This window comes from Ochotona princeps, chromosome 32, assembly GCF_030435755.1.
Source record: "Ochotona princeps isolate mOchPri1 chromosome 32, mOchPri1.hap1, whole genome shotgun sequence".
Taxonomy (NCBI): domain Eukaryota; kingdom Metazoa; phylum Chordata; class Mammalia; order Lagomorpha; family Ochotonidae; genus Ochotona; species Ochotona princeps.
This window is the reverse complement of record NC_080863.1, coordinates 3238034-3250043: the sequence shown is the minus strand read 5'-3', so window position 1 is coordinate 3250043 and position 12010 is coordinate 3238034. Positions and strand designations below refer to the sequence as shown.

Here is a 12010-nt window from a genome sequence, read left to right as displayed (position 1 = left end):
AGAGTGGAGCTGCTGAGCCAGCGGGGAACCTCCGGTCCCTGCTTGGTCCACATTTCATCAGGATCATTGTGGAAAGCACTGACTTGGGGTTGGCTCCAAGCTGTTGGGATGTTGCCTGGGTAGCTTTCAGTTCTTCCTGCCCCCTGAGATGGAGTGCTAGGTGTTTGCGGCAGGCAGGAGTCCTGCTGGGGCCGCTGGCCCTCGCTGCCTGTCGGCTCCGCTGGGACTCCTGTCCCTCCTTGTTGGCAATCCTGCTTGCTTCGTGCACACACCTCTTCCCACGTGAGTTACCTGTGTTTGAAAACCGTTGTTGTTGCGTGTTTGAGAGACACAGAAAGGCAGGCAGGCCGGAGTCTCTGCTGATTCACTTCCCAACGCCCACAGCGGCTAGGAGGCGGAATGCAGTCCGGCTAGGTTTCCTGGGTGGGCGATTGGAACCTAGTTAATGAGCTGCAGGGCCTGTCAGGACACGGAGCTGGGAATCGAACCCAGGCACTTAAGCAGAGTGTTAAATACTAGGTTAGGGTTAGGGCTCCCACATTAATTTATGTATTCTATTTATTTTAGTGTTGTAGTAACTTGAGTAAAGTAGCCTTTTCATAGTTGTGCTGATGTAATCATTTTGTTGGTTCATTAGCTCTCTAATCCTTCAGTCCTCTTTGTCAGTTTCAACATGATACTATGTTAACTTCCCGCTTTGAATAGACAAACCGTGATTTGAAAAAAGGCTTTTTTTCCATATGGAGACAGTGCCACCTTGTGGACCCCTCAGGTATTGCTAAATTCTTTTCAGCCTGCCTTCATTTGCCATTGTTGGTAAATTGGAACTTAACACCTTTGTGGCGTTCACAAATGTTTGAATTGATGTTTATTCATTCATTAAGAAAATATCTGAGTGCCAGTCTAGCATTAGATGGTATTTGTGAGTGCTCATGGTTTAGAGGAGTGTGAAAGCTTACAGGGGGAAACTCCTAAAATAATTCTGACAGTCTGTCAGCTGCTTCTTATACCCGGGAAGCTGGGAGGGACAGCTTGATTTATCTGGAGGATTCTTAGCTGCTCAGAGGTGGAAGTTAACCCAAAACTCGACAGATGAGCAGTAACTTCAGATAAAAGGAACCCTGTATGAACTGGAATAGCAAGTTTGCTCAAGGGCCCAGGGGCCCCAGCAGGTAAACTGATGGTGTAGCTGAGCAGAGTGACGCTGGCGAGAGGGAGTGCCGTAGGGTTAGGAGCAAACAGCAAGGTGTTGTCTGTCCTCGAGGTGAACGGAAGGACGAGACAGGTGATGGGTGTTCTCAGTTTTTTAAGGCTCAACCTGGGCTGTTGCGGGCACCTGGGGAGTGAACCAGCAGCTTGGGGAGGGATGCCTGCCCTCTGCTGCCCTCTGCTGCCCTCTGCTGCCCTCTGCTGCCCTCTGCTGCCCTGCCTTTTCACTTCGCAGAGAAGGGGGAAAAGAGGGTTTGGTGCATTCCATAAAGGCACAACAGGAGGAGGAGGAGAGCGGCAGACGCCACAGGGCTGGGCACAGGGGTCGGGCTGAGGAATAGGACACGAGGGCCAGGAGTGGGGTCCGAGTCGCCCAGGAGCTGCTGGTGTAGATGCTCCAGGAAGGGCAGGGATCTGCTCATTTTTTTTTCTTAAGCATCCTGATCACCTCAACTGGTCCTTGGCAGGAAACCTTCCAACATTTATGAGTGTGACAAACTGCTAGCAAGACTGTGGGGAAGTGGGAAGGCATAGACATTGCTAATCTCCAAGAGTGCAGTTGGGTAGTATGTATCCAAAAATACCAAGTGTGTCTTTTTTATTTTTAAAAGTTTTGTCCACTTGAATGTTTGAGCCATCTTCTTCCTTCTGCTGGTTTACTCCCTAAATGCCCACAGAAACCAGAGCTGGTCAGGCAGAAGCCAGGAGCCTGGAACTCCATCTGGTTCTCCCATGTAGGTGATGGAGACCCAAGCACTTAAGCCATGACCTGCTGTCTCCCAGGGGACACGTCAGTGAGAATCCAGATTTGCAAGCAGCGCCGAGCGCTCCGGCGTCCCAAGCACTGTCTTCATCTCTGTCCCAAACACCTGCCCCCGTCACTATGCACTTTGGACCTGATGTAACGAACAGTCATTGATTAAGCTCACTCACTACAATTTTTGTCTGTGCAGTTGCATGTGATCGAAGCATCTGAAGTATGGGGTTGCTTCAGTTAGGCACTGTCCGTGTGTTCTAGGGCATGGAGCAAGTCACAGATCCAAGACTGCACGAGAGGCTTCTTGTTGTCACAGGACGGCACCATGTGTAGAGTGTGCTGTATTCTGTGCATTGTAGAAGATGATGGAGGAGTAAGAATCCACAGCCACTGTGTGTGCATGAAGTTCAGCCAATACAAAGGAAGTGTGGGGCGGTGCGGCCCACAGCGCAGAGGGTTCTGGGAGACGTTCACTGATGTTTGTATTCTTCGCTTTATGAAGTGAGTGAGAATGTTTGCTGTTCATCAAATGAGACTTGGATAAGTAGGTGCTATTCGCATTTAGGGAACATTTAAAACACTTGTCTATGTTGATGAATGTCTTCAGTTGACTCCAGAGATCAAAAGAAGATTTCAGATGACCCCAGTGGTTGAGTGGTGATATTTTTGTGTCCGTGGTTTATGCCTCTAGTCGTTACAACTGTAAGGGTGGCGTGGGTGTAACGTTTGTGCTGTTCTGTTTTGATGTTGTTGCTGGTACAGATCATTATCTGATTTTGCTGCCTTTTCTTTTTAGCCCTGATGATGTTGGGACGTGCTGGTATATCCTGCTTTCCGGCTCCGTGTTCATTAAGGAATCCATGTTCCTGCCTAGAAGCAGGTACCGTACAGAACATTCTTAAAGCTTGGAGTTTGTTTCTTTTTTTCTGTAAAATTCTTTTTCTATTTTCTCTCCAGTACATTGGTGCTATTGGAAGATAGGTCTTTCAGAAATGATTGTCCTGTGTCTTAAACACTGCTGTCGCCCCTTTAACAAGTGGTGAGAACGGAAATGGGTGTGTGTTACAAGATCATGTCACCTGTGTTCTGGGCACAGTCTTCCGTGGGGCATAAGGCGGGTCTCAGGTTGGGGTGTAAAGACGTGAGCTCGGCGGTCAGTCTGCGACATCTCCAGAGAAGCAGACAGGTTCATGAGCAGCATGTGGGCCAGGCCATGGGGAGTGTGGCCCTGTCCTGCCCTTACTGCCTCGCAGGGCCATCTCGTCTCCCTCCTGTGCACCTGTCGGTGCGTCGATGGACGTCCCACTCTGAGGCTGTCAAGTGACAGGCTGGTCAGTGCTGACCGTTGATTTATGACCTCAGCTCCCCGCTGGTTACAACACTGAACTGTGCTGCCTGGGTAGCTTTGTTTATTTTTTTGTTCTTCAGTATTCAGTCTGATTGGCTTGACTTGGGGCAGGTAAGCGTCTCTGTTCCAATCTGCCGCAGCCAGAAAAGGCTGGACTCGGTAATGATTAACATGAGCTGTTACTTTCTCGTCCCCCAGAGATGTCAGCTACACAGTCTATGTTTTTACCTCTTAATTGCAGTTTTTTGTTTGAAACAAATAAGTGTTTCTAGTTTGGCTAAAAACTAAATGTTTTTATCTTGTATTGCTAAACATTTCAACAAGGTTAAATTTTTAAGAAGTCTAATAATCCTGCTTGTTTTCACCTAACTCCTTTATTAAAAATACTCAGATGTTTTCTTCATAAGTAATTGTGAGTTAGGAATCTGTTTGAAAGATATGAACATTTTTTGGAAAGGGCCAGTAAGATAGGGAGAGGTAACTTGATATGGCAGAGAGAGATGTGGGCGTTCCAGCGCAGGGGAGCGGCGTGGCCCTCTGTGGCCTGGGTGACGGGGAAGGTGTGCCCGCAGCACACTGCATGTGAGTAAAAGTAGCCCCTGGTACAGCCCCCGTGCCTTTCTGCCCCTGTGCTCTTCCGAAGCCAGTTTGGCAGGCATGATTCCCTCTGGAAAATGATCCCATGAGTGAGGGAAGAGGCCTGTTTGTTTCTGTCCTTGTAGTAACGTTAGTTGTGGTCCTGATAACAGCCCCGGGTGGTGGGATGCCGGAGAGAGTGCGACAGGACCTGATGAGCATGCATTGTTCACAACGGTTCTGCATTCAATCAGCGAACTCTGAGTCTCCTTGGAGGTTGCTTCGCTTCTGACCTGGATTTATTGGTTTGGAAACTGTTGGTGGGCCAGGATGGGGGTTGCTGTGTCTCTTGGAAGTCTTCATAGAAAGCTAGGAGTGACCCCGTGGGTCAAAACCTGTAGCCCCAGGAATTCTGTTTCCCAGAGGCCTGGAGAGCTGCAGAGCAGGATCCTGCCTGTCTGTCCACAGGAGCCCACCGCCTCTGTGGGCCCGCCTGGAGGTGCTGGGTCACTTGGTTTCTGAGCTTGGAAACAGGTTGACATTATTTAGGCACTGGCAAGTTTTCAAAATTGCATATAAACTTAATATTAAACAACTATTATGTACATTTTTAAAGCTCCAATTCTCTCATCCAAGATAATCATTCCTTAGTGTTTTTCCCTCAAGGCATTTTTACATGTGATTGTTGCATATTTAAGATCCCATTTTGTATATAATTTTATAAATTGCCTATTTCAGTTCAAGACTGTGTAGTCATACACACACATGCATGTGTACAACATTGCCTGTTACGAAAAACTATCAACTGTCTGACTTTGTAGAAGAATAATTTATTTTACTTGGGAAGTCAGAGTTACAGAGAGAAAAGGAGGGACAGAGAGAAATGTTCTGTCTGCTGGTTCATTCTCTAGATGCATACCACGGCCAGAGCTGCGCTGATCTGAAGCCAGGAGCTCGGCGCTTCTTCAGCTCTCCCCCGTGGGTGCAGGGTCCTCAAGGGCTTGGGCCGTCCTGTTGCTTTCCCAGGCCATAAGCGGAGAGCTGGATTGGAAGTGAAGTAGCCAAGATGTGAGCCAGTGCCCATATGGAATGCTGACCCCGCAGATTGATGGGTTTAGCCCATTACACCCACTAGCCCCCAAATTTATAACTTCTAATAATCCATTTAGTGTTCAGGTTTTTAAAGTTTCCACAATTTAGTTCATCATTATAAAGGGTAAATTTTTGCTAGCTTTTGTTGTAAATAATGCTATAAAGCATATGGTTTGAAATGTTGTTAGGATACAGGGAGGACCGGTTAGGGATTCTGGGTGCCTGGGATCTGTGGGTGCACCTCAGCTGTGGCGGAGTGGAGGAGCCTGGGATGGGCCTCCAGGCCAGCCCCGCAGCCTCCGCCTGGCCCCTGACAGCTTGTCCTGACTTCTGGAAAGGGTACTTGGTGTTCAGAAAGCTGCTGTGTTCACGAGCACATGGGATTCTGTGCCTCATTTTAAACGATGACATGAGTCGCTCTTTCTCTGGCTGGGTGTCAAATGCTTGTGGGTCACGACTTTGCAGGGATAAGGAAGGAGTGGTGTTTCAGACTGAACGACAAGCCGGAACTATATATAGGGCGTTTCTTCATAGTGCACCTCGTGGCATTTGCTCTCTCCAAATTGTTTCCTCTAGGGACGTTGCCTTAGGAATAGTTCTGAGATTGTTTTAATTAAAAATCCTGGTACGACACCAAAAACTGACATTGTGATTCAAATATATTTCACTGTCTTGAAAATAATAAGTCGATCATTCTTGCCTAGCTGCCAGCTCCTTCCAATAGGTAATTCACCTCCTTAGTTTTAAATTGAAGTATTTAGAACAACATTTTTGTATTTTAAACTAAATTTCGTGTGTTGTCTTGATACCTGATTTCAATAGTAAGACAGGGCATCTGTTTTGTAGAATTAGTTAGTCCCTTGGCTTCCAGATTTTTGTTAGCTTGGTTGAAACACTCAGTGTGTGTTTATTTGTTAGCATTTTGTGTTGTATCTTTTCATTTCTGTTATCTTTCCATATGAGAATTGTTTTGTGTAGAAATGAATATTATTCTTTGACAATTTTTGTAACACTTCTAGAGCTGAATTCCTCTGTGGCACTCTTACCTTATCCACCAGAAAGCTATTAGCGATGTCATTGCTGTTCGAGTTTTATTGTTAGTCCATTAAGAAGCTGTGAGGTTTGAAAACATCGCTATATGTTCAAGTGGCTGTAATGTTGTCTGTTTTATGTTCGATATTACATGGCCTGAGAACAGAGCTGAATTCTTACTTGGAGTACAGTTTGTATTTTATATTTTTCTCAGTTATTTAAATGAATTGTTTCTTCATAGCAGCAGAAAGGTTATGAGCAAAGATAATGGAAGAATATAGTTTTTGAATATTTATATTTTTCAAAAGGAAGGAATACACTTAAGATTTATGTTGCTCAGGCTTAATTTACCCAGGTTTTAAAGGAATTTGCTGATTTTATGTTAGCTTACAGAATTTGAGTTTGTTTCCAATATTTTGCAGTCATTGAAAAGCTGGATTTTTAAGATAAGAACCATTATTGATACACAAGTTCTTTGATTTACAATGATCATGGTCCTAGAAAAAATTAACTCTTACTAAAAATACTGAAGTTGATGTTGGTAGAATCTATTTTTATTATAGTAGTCTCTAGAAAAGATCCTTTTAATAGCTACAGTCATGCATACTGTATATAATTACAAATAAAAATGTTACTGCGTTGATACTGCAGTCCTGTCTTGTCTTTGATGTAGAGCAATGATAAATTGTCCCTTCACTTCCCAGTGATGCGGTGGGGCAGTCCAGGCATCCTGTAAGAATGCAGGAAGGGATAAATCAAGGCGAAGTTTAAGCCCCAAATTGGGAAAGTGCCAAGACAAGGATGGGGTTGTGGTGGGGTGGCTTTCAGGGTGGGCATCAGGAATATCTGGACAGAGGATGTGGGCTTCCGATCCGTGGACCGGAGGGTCATTTACCATGGTGTGTGAGGCAGCTGAGCCAATGTCCAAACTGCCCTTGCACTGTAGGTGGCAACTGCTGACCAACAACGTGCCATTAAAACGGAAAGGTTGTTCATGGACTTGTCTCATGTGTGTGAATTATTCTGTGACTGCAGCACAGGTTTGCAGATTTGAAAGATGGAGTCGTATTTTTCTATTGTTTCAGAGCCAAGTTGAACCCTTCCCTGAGTCCTACCGTGAAGGGCTGTGTGCCTCATCAGTTTGGGGTATACAGAGGAAGTGGGGGGATCCTCTGCTGTCATGTGACTTAGTATCTGGGAAGAGGAGGCAGGTGGTATGTAAAGCGTAAATGTTTTATTCAATAGTGTACTATAAGTCAATTTGACAAAGAATATAGAGCATGCATATAAAAGTCTTTCCTTGGAAACATAGGAGGTCATGTCTGACTTTAATTCAAGGGTGGATTTTAAAGAAGATCAGTTTGGAATTGTGGTTTGAGTTGGTTGATGAAAAGGGCAGTTTAAACATGCCCAGTAGCTGGACTACGCAGTCCGTTCATCCAGAGCAGAAGTGAAGTTTAAGGAGTCACGTAGTTGTAAAAACATCAGTAATGGTGGAATGAGTTGTGGCTTACAAAGCTGTATAACGTAGTGGGAAGTCGGGGTGCTTGTTAACTCCAGTCTCCAGTCTTCCAGGAGGTTGGAAGAAATGTGAACACCCCTCATTTGTACCACCATGGCTCTGTTTACAGTTGGTGCTTTTCCTTGGTATCAAATGTATCGACAGTTTAACAGGTAAAATTGTGCTATAGTCCTGTTAATAGTCATGTTGTAAATGAGAACTGGCAGCTTTAATGAGGATAAGTGGAGAAGTAAGACATTGAGCTAATCAATTCTGAGAGACTGAAATACTGTTCTCATTATGATTAGCATGACAAACATGAGCAGTTAAATTTAAGAATCACAGCCTACTTTCTGCTCCCCCATGCTGTAAGAATTCATGGCTCTGAGAACTTGGCCAGTTGGTTTTTTGTTTGTTTTTGTTTCCCCCCAGTAATGAAAGGGGGTAATGCCTCTTAATTTATGTGGTAGGACTGGAGACAGATTTGAATGTTTCGTTCTTCATGAAAATTGCAGCATGTGATTAGCAAATTATACTTCTCAAAGAATGCAACTGTTGTAATAACCTTATCATAGATGGAATATGATGTTTAAAAAATCACCAGTGCATGTTACAGGAGAGTATGTTTATTGGATACTAACAGTGCACAGATATAAAGAAGTGACAAGTGGAGCTTTGGAAGTTGTAAGCTAAGATAACATTTCCCATCAGCTATTCAGGAAAGTGACAACAATGGAAACGTGGAATTGAACATGGGACAGTGGTTCCCGCTGCTGGAAATCAAAGCCTGATTCTGGAGAGTTGCTCGGAGTGGTCTGAGCTCACATGACTGCGTATACACCTGCCCCGGGACACCCAGCACATGGCTGTGGTCCGAGCATAGCTCTGCCCAGACGGTACTAGGCTACCTCACTGTGGCCACATCTACCCCTCCTTATTTTGTTCTGCAGGGAACCTTCCTCCTGTTCCTGTCAGGTTTAAATATTCCAAATCTGTCCTGAAACCCTAACATTCTTCAAGGGTATGGGCTGTAGTGATTCATCCTTGCTTCTCTTGGGGCTAGGACATGACAGACATTTAATAAATGTTTGTTCAGGGTTGTATTTTGAACTTGTCCTTGTAGAAAGTCACTTAAAGTAAGTTTCCCGGCATTGTGATAACACTGCCTTTTAGAAATGCTTTTTCAATAGTCTGCAATGCACTAAATGGCAAGATAATATAGAGAAGGGGGAGGGTACAGGTGGTGGAAGGCAGAATGTAGGGGGCGCTCAGGAGAAGCTGGCAGAATGTAGGGGGCGCTCAGGAGAAGCTGGCAGAATGTAGGGGGCGCTCAGGAGAAGCTGGCAGGGAGAAGTGGGGTGGTGTGGTGCCTGCTGTCTGGTGGTGGCTTTAGAAGCAATTGCATCAGCACAGCAGTTGAGTTCTCGCTGTGTGGAAGGGTCGCTGGCCTGTCTCCACACACTGGCACTTGCTGCTGTTTTCAGACGGAAGGTGAGCACCAGCCGACATGTCCGCATTGGAAGCAGCAGCAAGAAGGGAAGTCCAGGAGCGAACACGTTCCCCTTTCCTTCCAACTCAGATTCCTTGGAACAGCATTTCTGTGTTTATATTTCACTGTCCAGAATAACCATCCCTTGGCCACCCAGCATCTAGGGGCCTACAGCCTTCTATGCTGCAAATGTGATACGCTCTGCTAAAAATAATAATGTAAAAATATCTTTCCAAAGAGAGGAGAATGAGTATTGGGCTAGGCAACCGACAGGCTCTGCTGTATGCACTCCGTGGCTTCCCTCCCCTCCACATCAGCTTAGCCATACTCCTTGAGACCTTACATCATCTCGAATTCCTAGTGGCCATGCTTAAAGTTCAATCAAGTTCTGGTAGTCCCATGACACGTAGGTAAACATGTACGTTCAAGACAAATGCTGGGAGACACTTCAAAATAAGGTAAAAACAAAAATGCAACAAACACGAACTTGGTATGGCTAGAGCTAATGATACTGAAGAGAACATTCAGTTGTGCTTGATATAAAAGGTATTCGGTTTACGTTTGAATTAAGGAGATCTGTAGATTGAAGAAGTCAAGCAAAACAATGGGATATATTCAATGTTGTCGTCTCCGTGGACAATCCTTTTCATGGCTTCCTGCTGGAAAGCTAACACAAATTTTAGTATTTAGAATAGTCTTTTTCCCCTTTACATCATGTTCTGAAGTGATACTAAGTGAAGCTGTTCCCTAGAGGAGGAGTTGAATTGCTGTGCCAAGTTGGGAATTCGGTTGCTATAACTACATCACAGATGCGCTGTACATATGATTGCGGGCTTGTGTGGCCATTGGAGTGCTGGTGTTGGTAATGTCTAAAGGTAAGTAGCCTTAGGGGGAAGGACCCTAATGTGTCGTGTGTGTTTAGTCGATGCAGTATCTCGGGTCATGTGATAATCAAGAATGATCTTTGCCCCATGCACGAGTGTGTGATAATCCACTGTGGAAGTTCTCGTATAAAAGTTCCTGTATGCAGGGATGGTTGGAGTTCTTTTGCAGAAATAAATCCTGTCATATTTCATGTAAGTTTTAAGATCTTTGGTGTGTGTCGATGAAACAATCTGTCATTGTTCTCAGGGAAACTCGAATTGTCTGTGTACTGTTGAGTGCAGAGCTACTCACAACCTGGTTGGTGCCAGAGTGAGCTGTAACTGTGGAGCTGGGGAGAAGGGGATGTGTCACTGCTGCGTATTTGTGATACAGTATATGCCTTAACATGTATCCATAGCAAGTAAACTTGCTTGAACTAATCAAGTTGATTTATCTGTCGGAGGGACAGAGACAAAACAAGGGTAAGGATATTGTAGATGGTGTTGAAAGAGAAATGGCTATTTGAAATAAATTATACTCAAATTGGAATAGTTTTACTAACACGAATTTCTAATGATAGTTCAGGGAAAGTGCTTTATTTTCTGATAAATCGAATTACAAATATATCTTAAAGACAGTAAAATTCTGTTTGATAAAGTGACCTTATTGTCTGTTGTGCACCCAACTTAATGTTTTTACTATACTGTAAATTGTTTAAAAATGGTAGTTGAAATAAGTAAGATGCAATAATAGCTCAGCTGGATAGACCCCTGCTTTTCCAGGCAAGGACTTCAGTAAATATCTTGTGGGTCTTGAAACTGTCCACTTGATATGTGTTACCAATTTCAGTATTGAGCTGTGAGTTTAGTATGTTAAAGATACTTTTTTAACTTTGACTAGCACATTTGTGGCTTTATAATAGTAATATTTCTTATTAGCTATAAAATAAAACTGGCTATTAGTTACATAAATACTAAATGCCTTAGTGACACTTTCCTCGAAGTTTTTGGGTGAGATACCTCAATAGTGTTTCTTTTACTGACGCTTTGCCATGTTCATGGTTGAAGCGGTAGAAGAGCACACCTCGGATGTGAGGCTGTATACGACCCACAGAGGTTAGGACAGACAGAAAGATCTTCCATCCATTGGCACACTCCCCAAACGAGCGCAATACAATGGCTAGAGATGAATTAATCCGAAATCTAGGGCCCAGTGCCGGTGCAGGGTCCCAAGGCGTTGGGCCGTTCTCTGCTTCTTTCCCAGGCCATAAGCAGGGAGCTGGATGGGAAGCGGAGCAGCTAGGATACAAACCAGTGCTCATATGGGATGCTGGTGTTTGAAGGTGAATGATGAGCTGGTTGAACCATCATGCTGGCTCCCTCTCACACCCTTAGAGATACTTGCTTGTCACTGCTGATTGTTGAATTCTTGATGAATTCAAGTTTGGACTTGGGGCCAGGCTGAGATCTTCATAATGACTTCACATACTAGTTTGAACATGTATTATATGATGTATTTGATCATATCATAGCAGTTTTAATTTGCTGCTTTTAAGGAATTGTTGTAGAAGCAGATCATTTGTAGACGAGATGTTGGAGTACATATTCCTGTCCGTCCAGCTCCTCTGTGGTCAGCTGTGCACACTGCAGTGGAGAGGATTTCATAAAGAAACAGAAGGCACGTGTCTGTGTGTGTAAGAGATAAGCTCTCGTGGGCTAGCGTTTGACACAGGCCCAGCCCAGCCGCTGCTGTGTGTGCAGGAAGCGGTGTCGTCAGCAGGAATCTGTGTGCCCCTGTGTGGACGGATGGCAGCACGTCCGTGTAGCTGAGCTGTTCTCCAGCAGTCACGAGGCCAGAGGCACCGTCTAAGTGTGCTGCTCATACCCCGTCCTTTGCCGACTGAGCTTGTGGCAAGGAGGATAAACTGCTCTCTCCTCTTCCTCAGAACAGCTGAGGTAAGAGCCAACTTTTGTTTTCTCTTGGAGGGGAAAAGCAGGAGCCAAAAGCAACCTGTTTTAACTTTTCCCACCTGGTTTTGATTTAAATTTCTGCTTGCCTTTCCATGATAATCCCTTCAGCCAGGTATGCGACCCACCGTTCCCCTTGGCAGCAAGCAGCTAGATCACAGTACATCCTACGTTC

General features: G+C 44.8%; 1 protein-coding gene across 5 annotated transcripts in view; it reads left to right on the top strand.

Annotated features, from left to right (window-relative positions):
* Positions 1–12010, top strand: part of RAPGEF2 (Rap guanine nucleotide exchange factor 2) — a 170204-nt gene that overhangs the window by 73954 nt on the left and 84240 nt on the right. For all 5 annotated transcript variants that reach the window (XM_058657510.1, XM_036496535.2, XM_058657509.1 and 2 more), the window contains exon 4: positions 2763–2846. In XM_058657510.1, coding sequence (XP_058513493.1) covers positions 2763–2846 — 84 coding nt within the window. The remainder of the gene's footprint in view (positions 1–2762; positions 2847–12010) is intronic.